Source organism: Talpa europaea, assembly GCF_964194135.1.
Source record: "Talpa europaea genome assembly, chromosome: 12".
Lineage (NCBI taxonomy): Eukaryota > Metazoa > Chordata > Mammalia > Eulipotyphla > Talpidae > Talpa > Talpa europaea.
The window spans coordinates 56,275,591-56,299,601 of NC_140079.1; the positions used below are offsets into that span (position 1 = coordinate 56,275,591).

General features: G+C 35.8%; 1 protein-coding gene across 3 annotated transcripts in view; it reads right to left on the reverse strand.

The window, feature by feature from the left end:
* The window catches only part of RALGPS2 (Ral GEF with PH domain and SH3 binding motif 2), a gene marked incomplete at both ends in the record, with an annotated part of 108,087 nt that overhangs the window by 72,972 nt on the left and 11,104 nt on the right, over nucleotides 1–24,011 (reverse strand). For all 3 annotated transcript variants that reach the window (XM_084249109.1, XM_084249108.1, XM_084249107.1), the window contains 3 exons: nucleotides 2,957–3,049; nucleotides 8,537–8,626; nucleotides 13,650–13,733. In XM_084249109.1, coding sequence (XP_084105235.1) covers nucleotides 2,957–3,049; nucleotides 8,537–8,626; nucleotides 13,650–13,733 — 267 coding nt within the window. The remainder of the gene's footprint in view (nucleotides 1–2,956; nucleotides 3,050–8,536; nucleotides 8,627–13,649; nucleotides 13,734–24,011) is intronic.

Here is a 24,011-nt window from a genome sequence, read left to right on the forward strand (position 1 = left end):
TGCCTGACTGTGCAAAACCTCCACATGTGATTTCCTTTGTCGATTCCTCCTCATTTTATCATCTCTAAATCTTGGAGAGTTCCAGAGATTTTCATCTGTGCTCATGCCTTAGGTGATCCCATCTAACCTCATGTTTTATTTTTTTAATAATTTATTTATTTACATATATTTTACATAACTGCTTACTCTTCCCCCCCCAACGTTTGTTTTCTTTTCTTAATCTCATGCTTTAAATACTATAATTATGTTAATGATCATAAAAATATATCTCTACACCTAACTGCTCCTTAAATTTGTATACCTAATTCTGATCTTATAGTTTCCACATGGATATTTGTGGGCCAATTCAAACATGCTATGTATAAAACATAATCCCACCACACGTATTCATTTTCTATACTTCTTTACTATCAACAAGAAGCATCTCCATTATCTGATTCAATGTCATCTACTTGAAATTACCTCCTACCTTAGCTGATCCCACTCTGTCAACACTTAGCAACCTGCTAGCCTTTGAAGTTATCAGTCTCTGCAGCGACTCTGAAGGGGAATCCACTTCTCCCAGATACCCACATAAATGGTTCTCTCAAATCATCTTGGTCTCTACCCAACTGTCAAGTATGAGGGATTCTTTTTCCACATATTATATAAAATATTTCCTTCTTTTCCATTTTATTTACTTTATTTTCTTCAGAACATTCATCACTATTTATGATGTTATTTACTTATTTACAGTTTACCTCTTCCTGCTAGATATCATCTATAAAGAAAGGGACTTTGTCTATATTATTTAGCTATTAAATGTCACGCAGTTAGACAGTGCCTGGCATAGTATGAAATACTAATAATAATAATGGAGCTGCTACTAAATTAAAAAAATTCTTTTTTTTTTTCATAGAGGCATGTTTTATTTATTTATTTGTTTGTTTGTTTTGTTTATACATGCACTGGGTACAGTCAGAAGCGCAGGAGGGTGAGAGAATTCACCAGAGCCAGAGCGGGGAGCAGAGCAGGCAGAAGGACCGAAGTACACTGCTGAGGGGAGCAACGGGAGGCAGGGGAGGTAGGAGAGGTCTGCGTGCCATGTGGGACCCTCCTCCGGTGGCCGGGGAGCAGCTGGGGATCGAACCGGCACCGCAGAGGCCGCGGGCAGCTTCGCAACCCAGCGCTCAACCGCTGCACCACCGGGGAGGCCCTTAAAAAAATTCTTTTTCAAGCAAACTCATACGAGAAACAATGAAAACATCTTCAAGGAAAATAAAAATTAATATGAGGGAGGGCCTCCCCTGGTGGCACAGCGGTTGAGTGCCGGGCTGCAAGGCTGCCCACAGCCTCTGCAGCGCAGGTTCGTTCCCTGGCCACCTGCGAGGGTCCCACACACACACACACACACACACACACACAAATTTAATATGAGGGAAATGTATCTCATTTCAAAACCACAATATAAATCAGAGTATAATTCTTTTCCCTAAAAACGTCAAAGATAAAATTCCTAACTATATTAATAATCATTTCCATCCCCCCACGAAACTCAAATTTTAAGTGAATATGGCCATCATTACTTCAAGGAATTTTTAAGGGGAAAATCCTTCATCCAGGTGTTTATATAATACAAATAAAATATTACAAGGATTGTAAGCACTTCTACACTAATGATTTTCATGAAAAACATCTGTTTCTTCAGATACTTTGAAAATGGAAAGCAACACAAGGCTAATTAAAGGTAAAGCCATAGTTTAGTAAATTAGGAAAAAAAAAAAGAGGCTTTTTACAGCACTATTTACAATAGCTAAGCTTTGGAAACAACCCAAATGCCCAAAAATAGATGACTGGATCAAGAAGATGTGGTACATATACACCATGGAATATTATTCAGCATTCAAAAAAGATAAATACATGCAATTTGCAGCAACATGGATGGAGCTGGAAGGGATCATGCGCAGAGAAGTAAGCCAGAAAGAAAAAGAAAAATACCGGATGGTCTTACTCATAGCAGGAATCTAGAAAACTTAAATAAGGGACCAGGAAAAAGAATAACTATAAGAAAGAAAATATCAAAATCAACAAACAACTATGAACCAGAGACACTCTATGGGGGGGGAGGGGCGGGGAAAGGAGAGCTTGGGGTCAAAATAAGGGGGTTGTAATTGTATGGGGAATATAAAAATAAAATTTAAATAAAAAAAAAAGAGGCTTTTTAAATCCAGCCAGTCATGTCTTTATCACGGGGCCCTAAGAACATACTTATCTTTGTACAAAATGTGCAAAACAAAAACATTTCTCCTTTACATTAAAGAACAGTATTAAATATGACCAAATCGAATGGAATCTAAAATATTATTAAAAAACTCAATAAAAAAATACTTTAGGCAGCTTGAGACTGTATCACATCATTCAAGTAAGAAAACTGACAAATTTGCATTAGTCAAAATCAACACTGCAAGTAATGGCTAAATATGATCAACAGAACATCAGAATGTTGCATATTTGCATGTTAACTACCACATTTTCCATTATTACCAAGGACAAAAACCTAAGGGTTTAGGTACTAACAACAGAAATAAAAATTAGTAATTTTTTGAAGCTTACAATTTAGATCTTCATCAAACTTCCCAAGAGCATAATCTTTACATGATTCAATATAATTTACAGATATCATCTCATTAGTGAATATGGAAAACTATATTGTCAAAGATGCTTAAAGAAGGTCTATAAAAATTATTTCCTAAAGAGCAGGAACCAGGACCAAGCTGTAACATATCCTCAAATTACCTGACAAACCTGGTGAACACCTCAGAAGAGAAAAACATAGGTTTCAAAGAACAAAGTACAAAGTACAAATCCTGATCTATTATTATAGTATTAACCTTACCAAGAACTACAAAAGAAATTAATATTTCTTTACTTCCAATGGGAAGTCTAACCTTTTATTAAACTATGGAAGATTACTCACCGCCCATGTTTTAGTTAACCTGAAAATTGGGGCACTCTGTAAGCCAGAAACCACTGCCATGAGTGCATGGAGGTTATTCAGCTCGTATAATTTCTGAAAATTAAAGGAAAAGGGGGAGAAGGAGAGGTGAAAAATAAATCGTATGAATACAAAAAAAAAATTTTAATTAACAAGCACAATTTAGGCAACTGGTATTTATACTCCCTTTGTTGAGATCTGTCCTTAGAGAAACTATGACTATCTGAATGGCAAGTTAATGTTGGCCCACAACACAGTTTCTATGTGCTAACTTGGCATTGTCCCCAAGCTCTGGGAATAATCTACGTCTAGCTAATATATCAAGCTTTCCAAAAACAGTTAAGCTCAGTATCAATTTCACCTGGTATGATCATACACCCTGGTTTCTAGTAAGCAGTCTCTTTTTTATACTAGAAAATTACTAAGCCCTCTGCTTTATGATTCATGTTTCAAGAAAGGGTCTGTGCCCAGGAACCTGCTCTGGTATCCAACTCAGTACCCCACCATTCCAAGGCTAGAGTTCAAACCTGCTTGTCACCATCTTCCTCAATTTCCTACTTCTTTCCTTCTTTTTTTTTTTTTTAAAGATTTATTTATTTATTTATACAAGCACTGGGTACAGTCAGAAGCGTGAGAGGGTGAGAGAATTCACCGAGCCAGAGCGGGGCGAAGAGCTGGCAGAAGAACCGAAGTACACTGCTGAGGGGAGCAGCGGGCGGCAGGAGAGGTCTGTGTGCCATGTGGGACCCTCCTCCGGTGGCCGGGGAGCATCCGGGGATCGAAACAGCTTGCAACCCAGCGCTCAACCGCTGCGCCACCGGAGAGGCCCAATTTCTTCTTCTTTCTGCCTGAATGCCCAGACTTTGTTTCTCATTCATATTGGGACATCTACCTGCTTTCCAATATTAGACTTTGCTTTTTATTGTCTCCTTGCAGAAAACTACTATCTAACACTAGGTTCCATTAGTTTGTTAATGGCATTTATTGCTAACTTCCCAGATTTCTTCATGCTACCAGATGTTTACATGCCAACATCATGTAACATCAATCATTTAGAAATGTTCTCACCCACCATCAAAAACCCGCAATGCAGAAATGCCTGTTTTGAATATCAGAACTAAGGGTGCTTATGCAAGTTTTTAGCACAAAAAAATGCCACTTTATTATCGTAAAAACAAACACACACAACAAAAACCTCAACTAGACTTAAAACTTCTAGTTAAGATGTAGAACCATTTGAGGAAACACTATTCTAGTTATAACACAACCAAATACATAACTTAGAAAAAACATGTTGTGCACATATTGGAGAGTTGTAGACATGAAATTGCAGAGTAAGATGAACAGAATTTATCAGCAGCTCCCTCCCCTGCCCCCCTGCCGTACATATATCAAGTGTCTACAAGGGCAGGCAAATGATTAGGTGGGCAATAAATGGAGATATTTTGCTGTAGTAACGAGAAACCAGTGGAGTTTTATAGCTTGTGGCTAGCATAACTGACTAGAATCCATAGGATCTCAAACCTAGAGTTTTCATTGCCCATGTAACAGTGGATCAGTGTAGCAGCTGGGGCCTGGGCTGGGACTTAGATCTAGAGTCTAGCAAGGGATAGGAACTCATAATATACATAAGACAGATTTTACCCTAAGATATATTTACTAAGATAAATTAACTAGATTTAATTTGAAAATAACTAGTTGCTCTTCAGCCCTACCTATTTCAATTCCTAACTGGATCATAATAATCAGTTCCTCATCCTTGCTGCCTAAAGGATTGGGCTTACTCCAAATTCTACAGTTCTTTTAAATACAATGTTTAAAGGTAGTAAGCTAGAAAGGCAGAAGTCTTTATTTGCAGATGACATGTGCCTGCATTTGTAGCACCAACTGGAAAATGAGATAAAAAAAAGTTACAGAAACATCAAAAACATGTTATCTAGGAATAAAAAATAGGCAGGATAGTTTCACTGAGAATGATAGAGTACTACTAAGAGAAATTAAGGAAAACTTAAGTGGACACCGGTATACTACATACGTGGATTGGAAGCCTTAATATTGTTAAAGATGTCAATTCCTTCTGAAACAATTTATAATTCAATAAAACTTCAGTCAAAACCCAAGTCAGCCATTTTATAGAAATTGACTAGCTAATTCCAAAATTTCTATAGATATTCAAAAGAGATAAAACTAGCCAAGACAATCTTGATGAAGAAAAACAAAGTTTGAACACTTATCAGATTTCAGGACTTCCTATAAAGCTATTAAGACAGTAAGATGTTGGAACAAGAATAGTCAGATCAATAGCTACACATGTTCAATCAAATAATATTCAACCAAGATACCACAGCAGTTTAAGACAAAGGAGTGGGGTTAGAACAACCAGATAAAATGAATCTTGACTCCTTCACTTCAAACCATAAACAAAAATCAACTCAAGATGGATCAGTCAAAACTGAAAAACTTCTATTCCTTTCCTTTCAAAGGAAAATGTCTTCCTGATGGTAGAGTAGGCAGAGAGTTCTTAAATGGGACAGAAAAAAAGCAGTAATCTTAATGATAAATAAACAAATTAGATGATCAAAATCAAAATCTTCTCATTCATCAAAACATAGCATTATACAAAAAAGCAAGAATATAGACTAATAAAATAGTCACAATATATTTCTTTATAAAAAGGGTTTTATAGATTGGTAAGAAAAAGACAAGCAACCCAATTTTTTTCCCTTTTTTCATATTTTTCCCCAATATTTATACATATATATTTTTACATCATTGTTCATTTTTGTACAATGTTTGATTTTTCCTCTCAGGTGTAGTCTCTGTAGAATTCCCACCACCAAGTTACCCTATGAACCAGCACCTTAGTCTCTTGTGCTCCTCCCACTCCAGCCCACTTTAATCCCTCTCCCTCTCTCCCCTCCCCTACTGAATGTCTCAGATTTATAGTTTCCTGCTAGTTTTTTTTCTCTCTCTTTTTTCATAAGATTATTAAAAGATAATGAACATCATTCATCATAATGGCTGAGAATTTTCCCAAATTACTGCAAGACATTAGCTTCTAGGCCAGTAAGCTCAAGGAATACCAAGCAGAGTAAATGAAAAAATAAACAAAAAACAACCCAAAACTGGCAGTCTAGAATATCATTTTTCAAGGAGAGTGACATTAAGATACTTCCAGATATGTGTAAAAATTTGTTCAAGATCATAATGTACCAAAACTGAAGCTATAAAAAATGTTAAAGGATAATATAAGAGAATGTCTCTAATATTCAAAAAGATTAGAGTAAGATTTCTAAAATGAGATAGTCTTCAATAAACCAATAAAAATTAGAGATCAGTAAGTCTGACTACTAAATTTAAAAACATCTATATCAAGTTAGAAGGTAATCCACAAATAGGAAGATACATATAAAAGATGTAACAGAAACTAGCATCTAGAACTATCATTTAAAAACTATTATAGGAAATAGTAAAAAGCCAACCCTATAATAGGAAATTGTTCAAAGATTTTGAACAGATATTTTAGAGGACAAAAATCTAAATGGCCAAAACACACACAAAAATTCATTCTCATTATATTCAATAAAAGTTATTTGTGTAATTGTCATTTTCTTGATTATAATTTGTCTTTTCTAGATATATATTTTTAGAATGGCTTCCACCCTCAAATGAGACCCAATAGACTCACACAAGAGTGCTTTATAGTAGCTATGCTAGTTAGTAACAGCAAAAACTGGAAACTATCCAAGGTGTAATATACTGAATAATCTTTGGCATATGTGAACAGAATACTCTACAAAAGAGATACATTCAAAGCCATTCAGTAACACTGAATGGTTAAGTAAAAAAGGAAGTTATTAAAGTATAAACGTAATTATGGAAAAATTTAATTTAAGCAAAAATCCAAAAACAGAAATATATCATTCAAGAACACATCGATGGTAAAACTATCAAAGAAATGCAAACATGAAGTTCAGAGTAGGGAATAGTGATTCCTTTTGTAGTGGGAGGGTCAGAGACTGCATATAAAGAGGCACATGGGAATTCAAAGTAGGTAGTGGATATGTAGGTATCCACTTCATCATTCTTTTGGTAGGCTACATAGATTTTATAAAAATTCTTTTGTAGTAGGCTCTAATATCCAGTGATTTGATTAAAATATCAGTAAAGATATTTTGTAGATTTGGCTGAAATCCATAACTAGTTGATTTTAATTCAAAGAGATTATACTCGCTAATATGGTGGGTTGCCATCTATCAGTTGAAAGGCCTTACGATAGATTTCCCAGAGAAGAAGAAATTCTGTCCCATGACTGCAGGCTCAATGACTGACTGCCAGACAGATGACAGAACTCCCAGATCCACCTCTCCACCCTCCCTCAATCACATGGGCCAATTTTTAAATCTCTAACTGAACGCAGAGGACAGAGATTTAAAAGACAGTGATGAGGGGGAAAAGTTACAAATTTTGGGTTTGGAATGAAAGCCAGCACTACCAAAAATAATTTGATGTCTAGAGGTCTAAACTGGAATTAAATGATTATTTGACGAGGAGGACAATAGCAAATGGGCAAGTTGGTGGTCTTCAGTTTAACAATAAGTACATTAAAACAAAAACAAAAACAAAAAAACCTAACAGAAACACCAGGAAATAATAATGCAATGGAGAAAATGAATTTCTATCAGCTAAAATCCATATTTATCTACTATCTCACAGGGAATGTTTTAAACTTTTTATGATTCTGAAAACTATCAATGTTTTAGAAGACTTGCTCTGCCACCTAGTGTCATAGAATATTAGAATATAACTGTTTCCATGTGATCAAGGAAAATATGGCAACAATTTTGTAATAATGATAATAAATTTACAATTTTAAAATGGTATCCTTTTATTCCATCTTTCTTCATTCATAGGTGAGACAAATTATGTATTTCTTAAGAGAACAATGAAGAATGTGGCTATAATTTCAATACTTTTTGATGAGCTTAAGATAGTTTTAGAATTATTACAGGTTTTAATAAAATCTTCATATCACCTTGTATAATATTTTGTTCCATTCTCCTCTCTAAATTCTTACTATTCTTGAAATCAACTTTCATTTCTTTTGCTTCATTTATTATCTATGCCCCACAGTGACTAATCAATAAACATATTTGGTTAACATTCTCATTTTTCTTTTAAAAATGAAGTCATCATTCTGCACTTGGTTTTCAAAGTAAACTATTTCAAAGTAAGTAAGTGATAGGTATTCTCCTACTTAATGCAAGGCTCCATCACCTGCAAAACAGTCCAACATTTTACAAATATCATATACTTCATCATAATCTGACCTCTATCTGCATTATCCGAATAAACCATATAATTCAGCTACTTTGAGGAGGTGGAAGGAGGAAAGGTTAAAAATGAAAGGGGAAGAAGACAGAAGAAAGAAAACAGGCATCTTATTTAGAGTTGACTTACATTATTTCCAGTGTCATTAAATAGTATATAATGTCACAAACATTCACTCACAAACATTTCTGAATGCTCAAACTCAAAAATAAAAGCATACATTTTTCTTACCTTAGCAGTTTTAATATAGTGGCTCAGAACTTCTGCTCTAATTTTTAATGTTTGTGCATGAAGAATCTCTCTAACAACCCAAAAGCTTACCTGTAAATAAAAATTAAAAATAGTTGAATGGCAAGATTCTTTACTCACTGGGATCAAATGAATGACAACAGCCACCTGATGAACTATTTCTAGTTCAAAATACCATACTTTCCTCTTTCCCTTGACTCACCACCATATACCCAATCTTCAAACAATGCATACCCTTCATATTACAGAGATGGTCATGAAGAACATCGACATACTTTTTAATTTCCAGAGTGATGCAACATGAATACTATACAAATGCAAGTGTTTTTTTTTCCTTTTTACTATATTTTGAAATATGACAGAATGCAGTAATTTTAAGATCACATGGTAAAACATGCTCTTAAAGCATGTTTTTCTGTGGATGAGCAATCTCTAATTGTCATTTATTTCCACTGAGCAGAACCCTGTGAAGAATCCCAAGAAAAATAAATGTTATGAGAGAATATCTATGCTATTCTAAAATTAAGACTACAGTTTAAACATTATGTAATACTTTCTAATTCAACAAAAACAACATCATGATTTCTTTTAGAAAACACTGAAAATCATCTACCAGAAGGCAGGTATTGCAGGTATATACACACATACATATGCAGATAATTGATATTACTAAAATGCTATACTTCGGTGAAAAGTTTACTTACATAATGTAATGTGTACTTAACACATTTTAATTTACATACCATGAAACTAAAGATCAAAGTAGTATCAGTTGGCTCAAACTTACTCAAATCTAAATTTAAACAAGATACTCCTGTAGTTTATGAGAAATATTTTGGATTTGCAACTCTCATCTATAAACAATCAAAATGTATATGTATTTTACAAATGTACATGTAAATGTAAAATTTCTATACTTACAAAATAATCTTTGTAGTAGTTACTACATATGAACTACTAATGGTAGTAATTACTCCTTACTCTAATAAATTTATTTCTAAAATATATCAAAAATTATACTTCAGATATTTTAACAATAACCTTAGCAAACATAACTTTAAATGTCAACTAGGAGTTCAATCTAAACTACATGATCATGACTTAATTAAAGTTAATGTCAGACAAATTTTAAGGAAAATACTACAGCAATTTTAAAACACAGCTGTAAGTTATTTGTCATTCCTCTCATCAAAAGTTGGGCTATATGTCACCTCTCATTGCTTGTGACTGGATGAATCAAATAGTAACAAAATTGATGCTGACTTTCTGAATGAGGTAATGGTCCCAGAGTAACTGACACCAATGTATAATTAAATAAAATAACTGAACTGAAAACAATTTTTGGCCATCATGACAATGAAAAAATTATTTTTAAGGAAAGCAAAATTTAGTTATCAACAGACTTTTCAATAACAACATCATGCCAGAAAAAATGTAAAATGAATGAGGGAGAATATGAGGAAGGATTTTAATCAAGTAAAACTGACTTCCACTTTAAAGAGCACAAACTTATCAATATGTAAGAACTTAAGAATTAACATTCCAGAGAGCTCTTTCTGAATAATACACTAGAGAATGAACTTAAAAAATCAAAATGGGGCCTCCCCTGGTGGCGCAGTGGTTGAGCGCTGGGCTGCGAGGCTGCCTGCAGCCTCTGCAGCCTCTGCAGCGCTGGTTCGTTCCCAGGCCGCCGGTGAGGGTCCCACAAAAAAAGAAAAAAAAAAAATCAGAATATCTAGAGAAACATCAACATAATGACACTAGTATACCTTAAATATCAACTTACTCATAGAATTCAGACTAAATGATGGTTAAAAGGAAAAGAGTATACAATTCCTTATATGCTCACACACATACTATACAATTATAAAGGAGAAAACATCTGCAAAATATGTATTTGTTTACAGTAATATTATTCTGGTCAAAGATGAGAATATCCTTCATATCCGTCGTGCCTACAGAAATGAACCTCTGCATAAAAAATACCAGATGAGGGAAAAATGCTTATAAAAAAAATTCAAAAAAGTAAAAATGAAAAGAAAACCCATCTTTTAACAAACTCGATTAATGGATCTCATTACAACTACTAACATTATGACAAAGACAATCAGGTATTATGTGCCTCCTTTAGCAAGCATACACTCCCAACGTTCTTGCTAAAGGCACTGAACTTGATTGAAACTTTGAAACCAAGAACTAATTTTTAGAAAATACAGAACATATTAAACTGCACTAAATGATCTAGACTATAGGTGACTTTATGGGTCAAAATGTCTGGGTTACTTCACAGGTAAATGGATGAAGGGAGAAATTGTAAATTAAAGTCTTAAAACATTTCACAATTTTAAAAATTAGCAAGGCTAAAATAAACTATAGGTGTCTAGAGATCCACATGTAAGTGATAAAACTATAGAAAGAAGCACAAAAAAGTGAGTACAGTTAAGTCCTCATGAAACATTATTGATAGGTTATTGGAAACTGACTTGAAGCAAAACTATTACCACAGGCTAATTAATATGCATCAGCAAAGTTTACTGAGGCTTATTGCTGGTCATAAAACATCACCAATCTTCTAATGAATCAAAAATATTTCTAATATTAAATGGCCACTTCCATGCATGCATGCAATTTTCCAACTCACTTATTCCAGTTGAGGGTCACAGGGACCAGAGCCTATCCTGGCAGTTCAGGGTGCAAGCTAGGTAGGACCACTACTAAACAGGACACACTTCCTGCAGAGCACATTCACATACACCCTCACTCACTCTGACTGGGACAATTGAGATATGTCAGTGCACATCTTTGGGGTGTGTTAGGAAACCAGAGCACCAGGAGAAACCCATGCAGACATGAGAAGAACGTGCTAACGCCACAGAGGCCCTCACCAAGAAATCAATTTTCCCCCCTTATAAACAAAGAAACAACATTGAACAAAACAACATTATTCAAGGACCTATATAAAAGTCAGGAAAATGGTCACCCTTGGAAGAATAAAGGTGCTGATTGGAATGAGGCACAGGAGAGATTTTCTAGGTTAGCTGGTAAAATTTCATTTTTTAATTAAGCTGAGTGATGATTACAAGGATATTTGCTTGAGAATAAGTCATTAAATCATCCGCTATTTTTACGGGTTTTATTGTATCCATGCTTCACCAATAAATAGTTTCAAATGAGAAGTGAGAGAGTAAGAAAAATGACCAGGTAGATTTGAAATGACAAAACTTCTAAAAACGGAGAGGGGGGTGGGGCGAAGAAATTAAAATTAGGAAGTGCTAAAATGTGAAGGTCCATGAAGGTAGTGTTTTTTCTTATTCCCTAATAAATCCCAAACATCAAGAATAGTGTCCAGAACATAGGAACTTAGTATTTCTTCAATGAAAATGAAAGCTTAAGTCATTTTATACCATAACATAACTTCATTGACAGGTTCTTGGAAGTAGTAACTTTATCAAAACAGTATGAAAAGCAGGTCCTCAAAAACTTTTATTCAGAGTGGACTGTAATTTTCTATCCTCATCAATTTTCTTTTTTTTTTTTTATTAAATGACACTAAACATTTTTTGTTTGCTTCTGCCATTACCAAGGGCTATCACAGATTTAGTACTATTTTTATGTTAAATGTTTGGTTGGGGAATATCCATAGTTCTCTCTTGCAAAGTTGCTTTTTTTTTTAAGATTTATTTATTTTTGTGTAGAAGAACTGTGGTAGGCCAGAGGGTTGGGGGGGGGGGGTGGTGAGAAGATTCACCAGAGACAGAGTGGGGAGAACAGGCAGATCCACTGAGACACACTGCTGAGGGGAGCAGTGGGCGAGACAGGAGAGGTCTGCTGCCCCATGTGGGTTAGTTTGCAGCCAGGAATGGAACTCATGCTGCAACGGCTGGCAATAGCTTGATAGCTGAGACTTACATACCCTCACCACTAGGGAGGGCCCTGTGTTGCAAACTTATGTGAGGACTTAGTGTATCCTCAATCTAGGCAGCAGCAAAAATTCCCACAAAGTTTAAACAGATATGAGCTTCAATCCAAAATTACAAGAACCACAGAAATACAACATGAGTAAAGATCAGCAAAAATAACAGAATTAGTGCCCCAAGCACTTCAGGTAATAAAATAGAATGTTAAAAATTACTTAAGATGTTAAAAAATGTGAAAAATTTAAAATAAAATTTAAAATTAAGGAAAAAGCACACAGATTTGAAACAGCTATGTCACATCTGAAGAGAATTAGTGAACTAAAATAAAGATATGAGGAAATCATGCAATGTAAAACAAAGGAATGACTATAGAATATGAAAGTGTAAGAGGCAATAGTAAAGAATTTCCAGTTCCAACAAATTTCCAATAGATATTACAGAGAGAAAAAAATAGAGGTCATGCAGCAAGTCAATCTGAAGAGATAATGGCTAAAATGTTACAGAATAAATATAAAAAGAGTATTTTTTTTTTAAACAACACGGTAACATTTTTTTTTAAATATTTATTTACTTATTTATACAAGCACTGGGTACAGTCAGAAGCGTGGGAGGGTGAGAGAATTCACCAGAGCCAGAGCGGGGAGCAGAGCAGACAGAAGGACCAAAGTACACTGCTGAGGGGAGAAGAGAGTGGCAGGAGAGGTCTGCGCGCCATGTGGGACCCTCCTCCAGCGGCTGGGGAGCAGCCGGGGATCGAACCGGTACTGCAGAGGCTGCGAGCAGCTTCTCAACCCAGCGCTCAACCACTGCACCACCAGGGAGGCCCAGTATTTCTTTTTTTTTAAAGATTTATTTTATTTATTTATGCATACAAGAGCTGGGATATAGGCCAAAGGTGCAGGGGGTGAGAGGATTCACCATAGACAGAGTGGGGAACAGAACAGGCAGACTGACCGAAGTACACTGCTGAGGGGAGCAGTAGAGGAGACAGGAGAGGTCTGCTGTGCCATGTGGGTCAGCTCCCTGCTGAGTTGCTGCCAAGAGCTTCATAGCGCTGAGACTTAACCCCCTGCACCACCAGCGAGGACCCCCCAAAAGTTTAAGAGTATTTCTTAGTGAAAAATTATATACCGAGGAACTGAATTTCAGAGCCAATCAAAATTTTATATACAACTCACATGATTAAATCTTCTTGTGAAGGCAACTGCATTTGGTGCAGAACTATATTTTTCTTTTTTATTCCATCCACAACTTGAAAGTTCCTGGAAAATTAAGGTGAAAAATAAATATAAATTCAATAAATAGCTAAGTTTTCTTGTTATATTAAGGGTTTCAAAACATTAAAAAATGACAGTTGTGTCCTTTCCCAGAACTGTTTTAAAAGGAATAGATTTAGTATTATAATAATTCAGCTAAGCCACAAAAGCAAATTTTATTAGTGGAATATAAGAAAGCAAAATTATCTACAGATAACTAGACATATTCCATAGGCAGACTGAAAATTCTTCTCTGAAGAGATTGGAACCCAGAGATTTACAGGTAATGAAAGTTGAGCACCGCACAACAGGTAGTGAAGCCTACTAGTTGCCACATCATTCAATCCCTCAGTTACCAATCAAAATTTCCAGAACCTCACTCTGTGCTCTGACAGTTCAACCACCCTGGACAGATGGACCAATAGCTACAGTGTCTGAACATATTGAGAAGATACACTCATTACAATCCTTTGGCAGAAAAAAAATTAGTGATAAGTGCAGACAAAGCTAAAGCTAAAGTAAGTTATTTCATGAAAAATTAAATAATCATGGCACAACTGTAAAGAAAAGCTGATCCAGGGCCTCCTTGGTGGAGCAGGGGTTAAAGACAGCACTATCCACATGGCACAGCAGACCTCTCCTTTCTTGCCAGATGCTCCCCTCAGCAGTGTATTTCAGTAGATCTGCCTGTTTTGTTCCTTACTCTCCCTGGTGAATCCTCTCACCCCCTGCACCTCTGGCCTACACCCCAGTTCTTGTATGCATAAATATCTAAATCTTTAAAAAAAAAAAAAAAAAGAAAAGAAAAGTTGATCCATGCTTACTCACTCATGTCAAAACCATATGGGGAAAATAGGAAGAAGTGATTGTGCAAATGTGAGGGGAAGAAAAAATGAAAATGAAATTATCTTTTATGGCAGAGTCAATAAACCATATTCAAAACTGAAAGTCATAAAGTTGGGATGAGTGTGAGGTTCTAGGGTGAAGGCTAGAAGGGTAGGATCAAATGGGCTAGGGTATTAAGCTATTGTTTGTGCTTTTATAGAGCTATTGACATTTATGCATGACATATGCATATTTCCAACCAATTTTAAAATATAATAGAAACAAACAAAAGGAATGAGTCAGAGATAGTGATACTACAATACTTCAAGAAAAAGGTAATATTCCTTGACAAGAATGGTGTCAACAGATAATGAAAAAAGTGATAGATTCAGCAGGACATATTGGAGGTAGGAAGGACATGGTCAACTATTAGATTCACAGTGCAAGCTAAGAATGAGGTATTCAAAAGTACTCAGATTCCCAAGTTTCTGGTTTGAGCAACTGAGATGGGGATTACTGAGGGAAGAGATGACCATTATGTCAACAGGAGGTAATTTGTGAGTGCTCTGAAGACCTGAATTATTCACTTTTTTTAACCTAAAATTAGATTACAACTTTCAAATTTGAAACTAGGAAAGAAAAATAAAACCACAAAAAAATTGCTTGGTACTCAATTAGCACCTTTCTCTTTTTCTCTCTTTCTATACACACACACAGATGACATAACTATATTAAAAACATAAAACTGCTATAAACTACCCCCCCAAATCATAGCATGATTACATACCTATATAAAAGTTATATATTATTTAGTTATACAGTTATTTCAGGACAAAAGTCCTAGAATTAAACCAATAAATACTAAATTTGTTTTTAATCAACTAATATAATTTGAAAATTTATATCTATGATCAAAGTGTCTCTGTCAAATTACTGCTATATTTTTCAAACCACTCAATGTAGTCATTTCACATCAAATTCAAATTACAATACTTTACACATGAGGCAGATTCCATTTTCCTGTAAGAAAGGCAAAATTATAAATAATGAGTATTCCTGTACCTCTTCTGACACTTATCATTTTCTAAAAATGCTGTCCTACAAGTAAAATTATGTCTAGGAATATAAACCTTTTTGAGACTTTGATATTTGTCAAATTGCCCTCTTGAAATACTGAATCATTAATACTACTACTGCTACTGTCAGGTTTGACAAGTCTTATCAAAACTGGGTCTTTAACTCCTTTTCTATTATTATTTTAATTTCCATAACTTCAAAAATAACTGCTAAACAGAGAGAAATTGGGGGTGGAGGGGTATGGTTTACTTATATACCCACCAGTGGAGAAATCTATGTAAACATTTCTCCTCAAGATTCTTTATATGCATTATGTGATTTCAATTGGGCCTGTTTTTGTTTAAAGTAGCCAATGCACCAGGTCTTTTCCATGTGGTTTAATCTACTGATTTTATGCTTAAAAAGTCCTTCTTATCCTGAGAATGTTGTCTTAATAACAGCAGCAATAAAAATAATTAGCACTATCAGAGATTACTATGTGCCAGGCACTATTCTGAATGCTTCATTTATGCCAACTCTTTTGATCTTATTTTCATAATTTATTATGATAAATACCAGATAAAGGTATTAGTGAGTTGTAACTGTATTGTTTACATTAAAAAAAAAGGTTAATGCCTTTCTGATTCTTCAATAAGATATGCCAAAAGGTTTTAAAATAGTCACCCAATTCTTGGAGTACTTGAACAGCACTGATTTAATGTAAAAATGCTCTGCTATTTTAAGAAAACTGTCGGAAGCAGACTGAAAAGGCAGGGGCAGGGAAGAGAGGAGGGAGAGGATGAAGTAATCTGTAGTCATATTACTTGGGAGCAAATGAGTTAAAATTGGAATCCTCATTCTAAAGAAGTTTGTAATTGGAAAACATGAAGGAACAAGCAGGGCTTCGTTTTGTCTTTAACCTCTTAAGATAGTAGTATTTGCTTCAGAAAATATTTACTCTTGAGACAACAAACAGAACTATAAATGAGAACAGATTATTGGTTGCCAGGAGTGGGATGGGAGTGACGATAAATGGGAGAGACCTTGGTGGTAATGGAATAGTTCTGTATCTGACCAAGATGCTTGGAAAAATCAACATATGATAAATGTCACAAAACTACACAACACATACACATTTCCTGACTTTGATAATGTATTGTGCTCATGTAAGATGTAACTTCTAGGTAGAACTGGGTGAGGTAAATGGGACTCTCTCTACACAGTTTTAGCAACTTTTTATCTATAATTATTCATATACTACTTTTCTTTTTTAAATTCCTGTGAATCTGTGACACAAAATGAAAGGTTAAAAACAGTAACAACAAAAACCCATTCAATAGATTATGAAACTGAAATTGCATTAGGTCTCCAGGTACTCATCCATTACTTTCTTCCTAAGTGTTGTGATGGATCTATGGTTAGCTGGCCTTAAAGCAATTTTGCCCTGTCCCACATCTCGACCTCTCAACAGCCACTAAAATTTCTCGCGAAATAAAACTGTTTCTCCCTTTGTCTTTATCTTTTTTTTTGGTCATAGTCTCTAGGATCTGCCTTCAAGGGACACTAGAGTATAATCTAAGAAATAAATATTGCCACTCTTGTATACTGACAGCTTATCAATCTGGTCAAGAGTTACTTTACACTAGGGCCTCCCCAGTGGCGCAGCGGTTGAGTGCTGGGTTGCGAAGCTGCCCGCAGCCTCTGTAGCGCCGGTTCGATTCCTGGCTGCTCCCCGGCCACTGGAGGAGGGTCCCGCATGGCGTGCAGACCTCTCCTGCCTCCTGCTGCTCCCCTCAGCAGTGTACTTTGGTCCTTCTGCCTGCTCTGCTCCCTGCTCTGGCAAATTTTCTCACCCTCCCGCGCTTCTGACTGTACCCAGTGCTTGTATAAATAAATAAATAAATCTTTAAAAAAAAAAAAGTTACTTTACACTAAAGCATCTTGCAAGCACACCAAAAGGCTGAAGTAATCTTAATGATTAGGAAAAAACCACGTTTTTAAAGACCTGACTTAAGAAGAGGACTGATTTAAGTGGGATAAACTATTCAAAAAGCCTCGATTTTAGCAATGGAGAAATAAAACCTAACAGCCTTGATGCCTCTTAACATGCTACAGCTAAATAAGACAGTGAAAAGAAATCATTGACTAGTAACTCATATATATAAAGACAATTCTTTAATAGTGACTAAATGTGTATTTGAAAGAGTATTCATGGACATATTTTTATTTACTTAAATATATTTTATCATTGTTCATTTTTGTACAATGTATGCTTTCTCCTCTCAGGTGTAGTCCCAGTAAAATTCCCACCACCAATTCACCCATGCACCATCACAACAGTCCCTTGTGCTCTTCGCGTTCCAGTTTTGATCTCTCTCCCTCTCCCTCCCCTGCAGAATGTTTCTGATTTATAGTTGCCTGTAATTTTTAAAAATTTTTATAATAATTATTTTCCTGATCCCTTATTTGGTTCCCCTATATTCCTCTTATAAGTGAAACCATCCGGTATTTTTCTTTTTCCTTCTGGCTTATTTCACTGATCATAGTCTCTTCCAGTTCCATCCATGTTGCTGCATATGACATGAGTTTATCTTTTTTGACTGCTGAGTAGTATTTCACTGTGTACATACCACATCCTCTTGATTCAGTCATCTATTTTTGGGCATTTGGGTTGTTTCCATATCTCACCTATTGTAAACAGTGTTGTAATAAACGTCAGGGTACAGGTATCCTTTTGAATTAATGTTTTTGTGTTCTTTGGGTAGATTTCTAGGAGTGGAACTAGTGGGTCATATGGTAGCTCCATTTTTATTTAAAAGGGTCATTCTAAATTGAAAGCAATTTACAGATTCAACGCAACCCTGATAAATATCTCAATGACATTCTTCAAAGAAACAGAACAAATATTGATGAAATTCATATGGCGCCTCATGGACATAAGTTGAACCATGAAACTGTTAAGCCCAACTTGCAACTGAGTTAATTTTGAAAACACACAGGAAGGTAAGCACCACAACTGATGATCACCTACCCTATGAAAGAATTAATGGATTTCATAGGACTCACAGCTTCTCTTATGTCTTACAGGTTTGCTCTATAAAGTCAAATTCTTGATCTAAATTTCATCTTGTAGGTACCAACACTCTAAAAGGACTGCTCTAAGGGTGATGTTGTAAGGAGACCTATAGAGAGAAGAAGAGAAAAGGCCAATATAGACCAGCATGCAGAGATTGAGGAAGGAAAAGAAAAAGCAACTGTAAAAGACTGTGTGTGGGGGTTGGGGCATGGGGTGAGGGGGGGAAATCCTTACAAAAAGATAATTATTGTTGAGGTAGTCTTATGCTCAAAAGTGAGGAGCTTTTAAAGGATACAGTATATCCATCCATACTCAGTCTATATCTACTCAGAAAGAAGTCTCAACAACAGATGAAGTGCTCATTATGATTCGTCCATTTTAAATCAACAGAATAAGCTTTGAAACTATACAACTCCAACTTAATAGGCTGCATCACATTTTTACTTCTCTTCTAATGTAGTCACATTTTCTCCTCTCCCTTGCCAATGTTAAAGCTGCCTCGATGATGAGATCAGAGATAAAGGGAAGAGCTATTTTCTGCTACACCAAATGCTAATATAGTGACACTCCCAAGTAACACTTTTTTCTTTGCTTCTCTAGTTCCAATCTAACCCTGGCCTTACCATATAGTAAGTTAGTTCAGGGTGATGAGCAGTAATAATATGAACTGACAAAACAGCTGCATCCGAAGTTAGTTTATTCCAGTCTACAAGAAAAATTTCAGGGGCTGCCCTGTTGGCGCAGCAGGTTGAGAGCAGCGCTGTAAAGCTGTCTGTAGCCTCTGCAGCGCCAGTTTGATTCCCGGCCAGCCAGGGAGATTCCCACATGACATGGCAGACCTCTCCTGTCTCGCCCACTGCTCCCCTCCGCAGCGTACTTCGGTCCTTCTGCCTGCTCCCTGCTCTGTATTTGGTGAGCAAATACACCTCCTGCACCTCTGGCCTGTACCCCAGTGCTTGTATAAATAAATAAATCTTCAAAAAAAATTATGAAAAAAAAAAAAAGAGAAAAATTTCAAAGCCACAATGTTTGCTTTCTTCAAACCTCTCATTATGTTCACGGGTTTTTAATTCTAATGCAAATAATAATTTTCATTAAAACAAGGATAGAATTGCAAAATCACTGGTGTTGGAGCTTTGGATGTTGCTAATATGATAGTCTGCATATACAAGAAAGCTTACATAGAGAAAGTTCATCATACATACTGTCAGAAATATCTCAATTGTAACTTTTTCAGAAATATTTTATTAAGATTCATAATTACCTACATTCATAAGTTCCCTCATTAAACCAGCATTCTTCTCCAACCTCTAGTGTATCCTAGTTTCACAGAAGGTCCTTACCTAGCCTTTGAATTTAATGTCTGCTTATTGTTAAAATCTAAATGGACTTGTTGTATTGAGCTACTAGAATAAATAAAATGTAACTTTCCTCTGAGTGTAATGTATCTCAGGACTTTCAATCAGAGTTTGTCACTTTATAAACACTTGAGAACCTAGTAACAGGCAAACTTCCAATATAAGAACTATAGCGCAGTACAAGCACAGTTCACCCCTCATTTTAAAACTTATTGAAAACACCAGAGAACTGCTACTGAAGAGAAAATCTGACTGCAGGCAAGCTCTCTGCCATAACTCTTTCTATGTTGAGTGACATAATGTGCATGCTGACAAAGAGGTATAATGGATGTGGTAACTCCTTCAGAAGAAATACAAGTTTTATAAAGCATCAGAGAATTCCTAATAGACAAAAAACAAAATCAAAAGACCTATGCATACAACAAACATGGAAAAACCCTGAGAATACAGTCATTGCTTCATCAACCTGGAAAAACTCACATAGAGGGAAGCTCTATAAATGTATAAGAGTTTTCTAAAAGAGAACAGACCTTTACCATCAAAAGAAGTCATACTGGGGAAATTTATGTACATAAGAAATTTGGCAAAACTTGAACAGGAACTGCATTTGACTGAATACCAGAAAATTCATAGTAGAAACTAATGAATGTACAGAGGCTAAACTCCTGCTCTTACTAAGTATTGGAGAATTCATACTAGGGGAAAATTTTGTGTGGAAGTGTTTCCATAGAAAAAGTGTTAATTTATAAGTCACATCTTTGAACTGTGTAAAAAACTTTTACAGAAATGACTATACATGGTTCTTGAGCCTGAAGCAGTTCTCAGCTCAAACCAGTCATTTATAAACTGATGATCCCTTGCCTCTGTGACCTGAAACTTTGGACTGATATTCCCTTAACTGGTGCTATGGAAATCCTATTGAATCTTCACTTTGCCCACTGGCCTAAGAAGCCTGGTAAAATTTGTGAACCTGACATGCTAAACAATGGGAGCCAATATGCCTATAGGTTATACAGTATAACGCTTTTAGAATAGTCATTTATCAAACTCAAATACCAAATAAGTTTAACACTAGGCATTAGAGAGATCTCAATGAACAGAGCAGACAAAAGTGCCCTGTGGAATTTATGTTCCAGTGAGAGACTAACAGACCTCCCAATCGATAGGAGGTTGACTCATGACCACTGTACCAGTGCCTCTGACCTCGTAAGATTCCTGATGCTTTGATCAAAATTCTTATTTATAACTGATAACTACATTTAACTTCAGCTCTTACTCTGAAGTCACCATTAAAAATTACCATACTGACAGGTATTTCGTGAAGAACTAGGAAGTATTTTAAAGATCCAGTAGTCCAAAACCTCTGTTTCACAGATTTAATAACTTTTTTCAAAAGGCCAAAGATATGAGCTAGATTTGTACTGGTGGTACAGTATCTTTTGAAATTCAAATGGCTTTAAAATAAATTTTAGTAAGGGCAATTAAATAAGTATGATTTTTTTTCAGCACCCATTCAGAGAGCTGTGAATGTTGGACACTGATTTAAAAAAAAAAATAAAATGCAGCAAAATGCACCTCAACTTGTTCCTCTTCCCCTCAAAACCAGTCTTAACCAAAGGGGATAAAAGGAAGGGTGAGCAAGCTTGGAAGCACATGTTGTACGGTCATAAGAGCAGTGGCTGAATGTACATAATGGAATAACTGGCTTCTTTCCTTTTTTGTTATCACTGTAATTACAATTTCAGCAACCATATTATTATGTTTCTTTCCCATCACTGAGAGATGGCTACTTACTGGGAGGGGAGAAAAAGAAAAAGCTGGTTTTGGTGAGAATTACTATGCATGGAAGCTTCCGAATTTGACCATTCTCCTTGGGTCAGTGGGTAAATGAAGAGTGTTAGAATTTCTGTAGCACTATCTATGAGAACACCAGGGCTAAATGTTCAGATCACAGATGGGAGAGAGATCTGTTGGTATGGAGGTGGCTGATCTGTGCTCAGGTCTACCTCACATCCAAAAACCACACTAAGGAATATTTATATTTCTAAAGCCAATGAGCTTGCAGCATTGCAAAAACATTGTATATCCTTAATAAATATTCTTCAGAGGGCCTCTCTGGTGGCAGCAAGGGGTTAAGGTGCAACACTATGAAGCTATCTGCAGCCACTGCAGCACGAGTTCTATCCCGGCCAGGGAGGTGACCCACATGGTGCAGCAGACCTCTCCTGTCTCGCCCACTGTTTCCCTCAGCAGTGTATTTCAGTCAATCTGCCTGTTCTGTTCCTGACTCTGTCTCTGGTGAATCCTCTCACCTCCCACATCTCTGGCCGGTACCCCAGTTCTTGTATGCATAAATAAATACATCTTAAAAAAATAAATAAAAAATAAATATTTCTTCAGAGCTGATGGAGAAAGGGAAAAAAGTTATTTATGAGATAAGGATCAGCTGGAGACTAGGGGAAAGAGAATGAAGAGAGAAGGGAAAAGAAAAGAGTCCAAGATCTCTGACTAACATCAACAATGGGCAGGTGGTACACATCACTCAGACAGGGAACCTTAAAAAAATGAAACCAGAGCATACAATTTTTTATTTGTAACTACAGTCTTAACTAAGTAGTTTTTGAAATTACCGGTGAACTTTCATTCCGTGTTAATTTTTTCCCCATCCTTACCTATCATAAAACAAAAAACTAAGAAATGAAGTACCAAAGTCTCTTCTTTTATCTCCTTTCAATCTGAGGTAATTTCATATGAGACACAAGCTTGGAGAAAAAACAGACTTAGCATTATATATGATTCAGATTTGCTCTTACAGATGTGATTCTATTTGTTTTTTAGGATAGTTTCTATATCATAAATAATGATTTTTGACATCTCAATGATAAGGCAGTTAGTTTCTATAGTGAAACAAGAGGCTTGGAATTTTTCATTTTTCCCTAAGCAATTTTGAGATTTATAGCCTAACAGATACTGAAGCTAAATAGCTTTATTCTGGAAAAAAAAAAAAAAAAGCTGCATTTCTTTAAGTTATCCCTTTCTCCCATAGGTCAAGATCAAGCTTAGGTAGAACAAGTTAAACTGTGTGCTATGAAGGCTTGGGAATTCACAATTCACAAACTAATAGGAATCACAGGGTCCTACTTAGGGAAGTGAATTAGCACTAGGAGATACATATTTTAACAACTTCCAGGCAACTCAGAAATTGTCTCTATTATAGAAAATTGAGTGAGACTTCTATGGTTTTAATCACTAGCTTGCAATTACAATCACAAAACCACATAGTAGGAGTCAGAATTTAAACTCTTCAAAGTTCAACTTATTTTTAGAAAATCAATTAATCAATCATCACCTGAAATACAGTTACATACGATATAGAACTTAATGAGTTTTGATTTACTACTTTTGGTGTGACTTAACTAGCCATCTTTCAGTTTTGTGAAGTATATATAATCTAAAAATTTTATATACAGCTAGATATTTTATATTTATAATATAGCTACACATAGTGTATATACATTCAAATAACGTTATTCAAAATTATACAAAGACTAAGTTATATACAGACTCTTGAACATTTATTTTCATGGACAGGAACAAAAAAATAAATTTACTAGAGTCAAAAGCAAAAGCAGGTAGTGTGTCAGAGGCAGGTTAGCAATGTTAGCACTCTCAGAGATGCTGAGCATAAAGCCAACAGCAAACAGCTCTTTTAGGGACACCTAGCACAGTGTCCAGAGTGTCATTCAGCAGGTGACAGTGGAGGCCAAGTCTGAGGTCAGGTCTGTGAGGGGTTGGTGCCAGCACAGCAAAGGTCTTCTCATGAGAGACTCTAGACAAATCAGAATGCCTCTCCAACTCTCTTTCCAGCTATTTAGAGCCTAGCTTATATACTCTCCAAGGTGCCCACCTTTCAAACCTGATTGGTCCTTTTACTTGATTGGCAACCATGAGCACTCCATTCAGACTGGT